The 7,702-nt window shown below is 48.0% G+C and overlaps 1 protein-coding gene across 8 annotated transcripts in view; it reads right to left on the bottom strand.

Annotated features, from left to right (window-relative positions):
• MAPK4 (mitogen-activated protein kinase 4) overlaps positions 1-7,702 on the bottom strand; it is a 118,275-nt gene that overhangs the window by 31,237 nt on the left and 79,336 nt on the right. For 5 of the 8 annotated variants that reach the window (XM_023531123.1, XM_023531104.1, XM_023531110.1 and 2 more), the window contains 2 exons: positions 3,060-3,155; positions 1,482-2,416 (listed from right to left, as the gene is read on the bottom strand). In XM_023531123.1, coding sequence (XP_023386891.1) covers positions 1,482-1,519 — 38 coding nt within the window. In that variant the 5' untranslated portion in view covers positions 1,520-2,416; positions 3,060-3,155. The remainder of the gene's footprint in view (positions 1-1,481; positions 2,417-3,059; positions 3,156-7,702) is intronic. The other 3 variants (XM_023531119.1, XM_023531111.1, XM_023531113.1) reach the window with 2 other exon arrangements.

Below are 7,702 nucleotides of genomic sequence, written 5' to 3' on the forward strand. Positions count from 1 at the left end.
GCATCTACGACTTTGGATAACGGAAAATAGGCCAAGTGAACATGTTCAAGGTCAGAGCTATCCTCCACTTTCATCATGCACCCAAGCCCCTTGGCTGATAACAGCTCATGATGCACCTAGGGAATGTTTTTATTCTAAAATTCATAGCACAAAGGTGTCGACAGGAGGTTGGAAATGACACTCAGCCCCCAGCTCTGGTGAGGGGTGCATGGTGATGTGTGCTCAAGCTGAGGTGCTCAGAGGCTCCCCTAACGTGGCAGGAACTGGGGGGTGGGAGCTGGTGGGAATAGAATTTCAGGGGTCTCCCAGCCCTGAAAGGGAGCAATGGATTAGGTAAGAAGAGGTCTAGGGCCTTGAGAACGAGTGTCAGTATCTCCACCAGGGTGGCCGGGTCAGCTCTGATCTCTGCAGATGGTGCAGCATTTAGCTACCCCCACATGGGGTCTCAATTGTACCATCCAGACACTCATAGCTTCAGTATTGCACTGAGGGGCCAGGGCATCATGGGATCTGAGAGAGCTGAGGCATTCACCGGACAATGAACACTGAAGACTAGTTGATCAGATTAACTGTTTATGTCTTGTCCACTGACAGAATGAGACACAGAGTGGGTCAGCTTTGATGGGAGGAGGCAACAGGGGTGAGAGAATGCTAGAGGCAAATTCACCAACCACATAATTTTAAAGCCATAGAGTTTAGAGCTGGAAGAAATCTTAGAGATCATCTTGTCCAACACTCTCTTATATAGCCCAGGGTTACTGGTCATGGCCCTGTAGCAGAGCCAAGACTGAGAACCAGACACTCCCCACGACAACAACTTTTCAAACCAGTGATCTCTCCAGCACCCTCCAGCCTCCCACAGACACTGACCCCAGTCCTCTGCTTCCCATGGAGCTAGGATACCCTCTGGGACAGCATGAGTGTTCTTGAGAATTCCACGGGCCTCCCCGATCAGCTATTCTGGCAGGCATACCTTGTGCGAATAATGCTGATCAACGATCCTTGCCAACCCGAAGTCCCCAATCTTGAGCACAAGGTCCTCCGTGCTGATGAAGATATTGGCGGGCTTCAGGTCCCTGTGCAGCACGTTGGCAGAGTGGATGTACTTGAGCCCGCGGAGCAGCTGGTACATAAACAGCTTTGCATGTTCCTCGGCCAGCGTGCCCTGCTCCAGCAGGCGGGCCAGGTCGGTCTCCATGTACTCTTGGACGATGTAGGCCACGCTGAACTTGAACAGCTCACCCTGCAGGTCGGCACCCTTGGGCCCCAGCACCTCATACACCTTCACGATGTTGTCGTGGTCCAGGCGCCGGATGATCTTGATTTCCCGGAGCGCATGCTTCATGCTGTGGGCATCGCTCAGGGTGATCTTCTTCACGGCCACCTTCCGGCAGGCTCTGCTGTCCGTGGCTGACAGCACCAGCCCATTGACGCCGAAGCCCAAGGGTTGGAAGTCAACAAAGCGCCCACCGAGGTCATACCCATAGACGCTGGCCATGCAGTCGCCCTTTTCGGCCATTGTTGGCTTAGTGGTGGTCAGGGGCTGCCCGTGTGACAAAGGGGCAGTGAGGAAAGGCCAAGTCCCAGCTAACGGCTTCTCCAGCACACCTCATTCTGTCAAGTTCCAAAGCTGAGGGATGCTTTTTCTCGTGGTGATGTCACTGTCACCAGCTCTCTGGAGACAAGAGTGGCACATGTCCATGCTTGCTGAGCTGCAGACGTTGGAGGCTCACACTATTTTCTTAACCTGCACTGGGAGGGCTGCCCACCAACTCCTGTGTATCCCAAACCCTTCTCCACACTTAGAATGGCTCATGCTTCTTTCAAATATAGCATCTTGGAAAGAAAAGCCAGTCTCATTATCTATACGAGAGTAAAGTTTTCGATCATAATGGACCACAAAAATAAAGATGCAGAAACTCTCTCTTTTAAATTCTTTGTTAAAAGAGGTTCCTCCTGGATGAAATGTGAAGCTGATGATGAACTGCGTTCCTTTACTGACGGGGTCCAAAGCTCAGTTGTATCGCAGCCTCTGGCAGCTTGGTAGCTGCTCTCTGTGTCCCGAGCAGAAAGGATTCCCAACAATGGAATCTGAAGGCTTCTAGGGGCTTCTTTCTATCTCTGCCAGCTCCCCTTTCTACCAGCTCACCTTAGATTCTGCAAACCAAACCAGCCTGGTGAGCATAGGTGAAGAAAGCCGGAGAAACCCGAGCACCTTTCATGAGTTCTACCAAGTTACCCCTGAAGTCCCAAATCCGAGGAAAGCTCAGCTGCCAGGCCAGGATCCTCTGGAGGCTTCAGATGGGGACAGCATCCTCTGTCACCTCCTTATCCACACCACCTTGACCAAGACTGTATTCTGCTGGACTCAGAGAGGCTGCGGGAATGCGGCATCTTTCGGATCGAGTCTCCTTCCCTGTCAAAAAAATAACGGGTAAATTTCCACACTCTGGCTTCCAACACCTTCCCACTTGCGCGTCTTTTGTTAACCAGCGCAAGTGTTATTTGATCTGTCCAGCCAGCTGAAACACTGCTTGCTCAGGGGATTCCAGGCTTTGCACTGCCCAGCCACCCCTCCTGCTGTGTGCAGCGCTCCTCTGCAAGACAGAGAAGATGGATTGATTTGATAAGATCAACAAATGGTGTGCCTTTTATGTAAATGCTTGCTCCCCGAAGGTTACCATGCACAAAATTGTGGGTGGGAATGATCAGCTCTGACCTTTGCAAAATTTATTCTCTATGCTCTCCAAATATACACATCAGCACTAGCTGGAAAGGGTGAGACTAAAATGTAACTAGTTGCAGACAAAATAAAGGATCAATCATCTTGTTTTTCCACTTGGACCCCTTTTCTTCCTTCTTTTGCAAATATCTTTGACTATTTTAATAGAGAATTTGCCGTGAGCTGAGATTTAATTACGATGTATCTCTTGCTTTCTGCGTAGGTGGCATAAGCACACATACCAAATTACAAGGAAATTATGTTGCCACCCTAATAAAAGGACTCTGCCCAGCAAACCAGGGCAGAGTGACACTGGGACTGGCATGGTGAACTTAACTCTTTGATGATGGAGGCTTAGCTCTTCAAAGCAATGGGTCAAAGCCAATCCAGACTGCCCCCTGGCGGCTTCTGGCTCAAATTACAAGCATAGAACCTAAATGGGGAGAAAAAACAGCAAAACTTGCAATGTAAATTCAAACCTCTTAAGTAAAAGTAGTAATATAGCTTCTAAGAAAGTGGCAGATTTTATAAGTCTATTAAGTCTATCCGGCACAAAAGAATCAATCTAACCAGGGTTGCTTCTTAATTCTCATCAGACAGTAGAGTCCCTGTAGGGGTACTTTCAAATTTGAGCTCTGTACAACTCTGCAAAAAACCCCAAAAACCAAAAACCAACCAACCAACCAAACAAACAAACAAAACCTCTATACAACATGAAGCAAAATAATAATAGTCAGTGCTCTGAAATTAAAATTTGGGGACACAGATGATCCAAAATAGTAAATAATCAGATCCCTTCTAAAAATAAAAGAAATTTGCCAAGGACCTGTAACATAGTAACTGCTTAACAGATGTTACCTATTGTTGCTGTTGTTGAAAATTTCCTTACACTTGAGTAAGATGCACCTATTATTCTGGAGTTTTGTAAAATCTTTAGCGACTCTACTCTGCATGTTTTTATTGGGTCTAGCAGAATCTCACACTGGGAAGCGATTGTAGCAAACAAGTCTAGGGTCCTTAGCTGGGAATGGTCCTGCCCTCCTTGGCTCATTTGAGGAGGGGGTCACTGCTGGCCTTTAATGGCCAAGGCCAGATTTGCTACTCATCCTGCTGAGCATCTCCCTCAGCGAATAACCAACACCCACCTCCAAATGCCAGCACCTCCACTGAGAGGCAATGATTCTAGTCCAAGTTCTTACTTTGCACAGGAGGGTACTGAGGCTCAGAGAACACCAGGTCAGTACTTCTAGCATAAACAGGGTCAAAAGAACATTTGATGAGATGATAAGTGAATACCCTTCACTCTGTTTGAGGAGTCCTAGCCAGTTACAGAGACAGTGCTGAGACCACCCACTCCCGGACCTAATTCAGGGGAACGAAAGAGCCACCCCATAGCCCCACTCCACCCCTCCTCTGACTCCTGTCGCCCAAGTCACATAGCAGAAACCAAACTGGAGCTTCTTTCCCTTTCTACCCGTAGGCCTGGTCTGGTTCCTAAGGGCACGGCAAACAGAGGCCATTATATATTTTGCTTCTTGAGGAGAGACTTAAGCCTTCTTTCCTTCTGTCAACAGAGATAGGGATGAGCACCTAGGCAGAGAGATGACATCAGTAAGCTAAAAGCAAGATCTCTTTGAGATCAGCTGCAATGCAGGTAATCTGAGAATTAAGAGGTGCTTTATTTATTTTTAAAACTTTCCCTTTCCTCTCACAGATGGGAGAGACTGTCTTCTCTGTGAATGAGTGTGTGTGTGTGTGTGTGTGTGTGTGTGTGTCTCAGCAGTCTTCCCAACACACTGTCAGCTTTGGTGGGCAGGTACCAAATCACTTTGTGAAGGTTCGATTCCAACCACTCCACCTTCCTCTTGGGCCTCTAAATACATTCTTTCACATCCTGCCTTGCTTCTTTGCTTGTACCTTCCCAGTTCCTGAAATGTTCTCCTGCTTCCTCCCCTTGCTGAAATCCTGTCCGTCATTCAGAAGCCAGACGAAGTGTCACTTCCCCTCCGATGTAGCCATCCCAGTCCTCAGTGACATTTCTCCCCTTTCTAAACTCCCGCGGCCGTTGTGTGCAAACTGTATCTGACACTTGCCATGCACCAATCTGGGCTGTTATTTAACTTTTTATACGTGTCCATCTCCCAACTAGACTTTACGCTTAGGTCCAGGGCACAAAGCAGCGCTTAGAAAATAAACGTAGGTTGGAATTACCCGAGGAACTTCAGTTATGTCTCCATAAGTGTAATGCCCACACTTCCTAGACAGTCAGCCTCCCCTTCCGGTGCTTGCTTCTCCAATGCAACTTGTTCAACAGCATTCTTCTCACAAGCCTCAACCACTCAGACAAACCAATGCATCTGAACTTCGACCCCTCTCGGTATCATCTTCTGCTTAGGTGCTGCCTCTCCTAGAATTTCACCACTAACCAGGCAGCCCTCGTCTGACAATTTCTCTGTTCTCGTTTGAGTTTACTGTTATTCATCTCTTCTCAATCTTCTTTATTTTCTAAGTTTCTTTCTATAATTCCTCTATAATTCTGTTAACCCTTTCTTTGTCTTTCTCCACAGGTGGACTGATTACAAAACACCTATTGCCAAGGAAGTCTCGAATTAGCGGTTCGTTTGTTATGTGATGTACCTAGAGGCTTGGGCCCATGGGCCCTGCAGAGGGGAAGACCTGGCATCTGGATGTGCCCACCTGGGCAGAGGAGTGAGCATGGCAGCTCTGGGTGTGATGCCGCTTCTCAGGGCAAAGGGCAATCATTCTCCATTTGGAGCTGGGGCTCAGAGCTGCTCGGAATCATAAGTGTGACTTCAAACCAGGGAATTGGCATTCACCTTGAGAGAAGGAAAGGTCATCAGTTCAGCTTTGCTCGAATAACACCCAGTAAGAAGAATGCACATAACTCTCGCACGAGAATCTCAGACTCCCGTGATTCTGTGGTGAACGCCGTAATGAAACACAGCAGTATAAATATCTACCCCAAGACTCCTAACAGTGAAGCTTCATCACTCCACTGACTCCTTACTGACTCTCCAGTAATATCTCATTTGAGGCCAATTAATGATCTGCTCACACATCCAACCTTTTAACATGTGGAGACAAACCAGAGATGAGATGACATGTGCCAACTGTCCTTCTCAAGGATTCCCAGGGCTTTGGTTTACAAAGCAGCTTAGGAAAGTCTAAATTTAGACTCACCTCCTTTGCCTGCTCAGATCCTCTCAAATCTCATGCTGTTGACTTTCAGTGGGAACTATGGCCCCTGATGAGGTGCTGACATTTCATAGACACCATTTTCCTCCCTCTCCTGAGCACCCAAAACCTCGTAGAAAATCCTTCCCAGGCAGGGCTAATGTTACAGCTGAACAGGCTGTGCACTGCACAATACTAGGCACCACCATTCATATCACAGTCACGTCTGTCTGATTCTAAGGTCGTGACCCTAGTCACTGTAGTAATGTGAATGAAGTCCTCTACATCAGAGACCGGCAAACTTTTTTCTATACAGGGCCAGAGAAGAAATATCTTCGGCTTTGCATGATATACAGTTACACAGTCTCTGTTGCAACCACTCAACTCTGCCTTGAAAGCATTAAAGCAGCCATAGGCAATATTCAAACGAAGGGCATTGTTGCATTTCATAAAACTTTATTTGCAAACATAGCTGGATTTGGCCAAGGGGCTGTAGTTTGCCAACCCCCACTCTAGATTGTGTAGGAACATCCTCTAGCTTGTTCCTGAGGAGGAACTGAAGTATTGTATGTAACCCAGGCCCCTTTCCAGTTCTTGCAGCATCGTCTCCTCCTCCTGGGCTCAGTCCTCTTGCTGCACTATCTCAGGCCTGTCCCCCTACCCAGGGAGGTACCCTGAGCTTGGGACCCCACCCCAAGCTTAGTTAAGCTCGCCTGTAGGTTTCATGCACTCAGGGGCCACGGTTACATACAATACTTCTTTCCACAAGCAACCTTCTAGTTCTGTGATTCATGGTACTGTTGGTGTCTCTCACCTTAAATCCCAGGTGCACTTTAAAAGGCTTTCTGGAGAGGTGGCGAAGACAACATGATGAAGATGGGGTAAGTGCCTTAACAGAAGATTTACTGTGGGCCAGGGCTTTGCCTGACTATTTCTGTTGGGTCTCAGAAGAGCCCGATGAGAATGTCAGCATTTTCTCGTGAAAACTTTAGGAGGAAGTGACTTGCCCCAAATCATACCACCAGCTGGTGATGAATCTGGGATGTAAACTCAGGTCTGTGTGACTCCAAAGCCCACGAATTTCATCACCATAACGTTAGATTTGACCCCACATAGGTGATTCTCAGCATACACCATCTCAGCTCAGTGTGACTTCCCAGGCCTAGCAAAGGACAAGTGTGGGATGGGCGCATTGTGGTCCTTTTCATATTAAAGTCAGAGGCAGCCACCTTCCATTCTGTGTTTGGCCACACTGCAGAGGCCACAGTTAAGAAGCCTACTTTGCGGAGAGAGAAACTGAGAAATAGAACTTCCAAATGAGATTAAGAGTTGAGGGAAAAAATCCACCAAGTTGAAACAGCCGTAGCCCTGCTATCCAACTAGTTCTTGGTCTCTCCTCTAACTTAACCGTCAGGTACACCAGAGTCCACCTGTGGCTGCAGGAACTGGCCACCCTAGAGGTGAGCTGGGCTGAGCACCTGCCCAGCTGGCTAACCCACAGAGATCCTAGAGTTGACACTGGCCACCGACCCAGGAACTATCTCTGCTTCCTCCGAACTAACAGAAACCAGGCCTGGGTCAGCCATCGGGCGGCTGAGCCCAACTCCAGGATGACTCACGACAGGTCTCAACCAGGGCTTCTCAGCTTCAGCACAACTGATGTTTCGAGCCAAATCATTCTTAGCTGCAAGGCTGTTCTCTGCACTATAGAATGTTTAGCAGACTCCCTGGCCTTCGCCCACTAGATGCCAGAAGCACCCCCCAGTTGTGACAACCAAAATGTCT

The sequence above is a fragment of the Pteropus vampyrus genome, unplaced genomic scaffold (genome assembly GCF_000151845.1).
Source record: "Pteropus vampyrus isolate Shadow unplaced genomic scaffold, Pvam_2.0 Scaffold3, whole genome shotgun sequence".
In the NCBI taxonomy this organism is placed as follows: domain Eukaryota; kingdom Metazoa; phylum Chordata; class Mammalia; order Chiroptera; family Pteropodidae; genus Pteropus; species Pteropus vampyrus.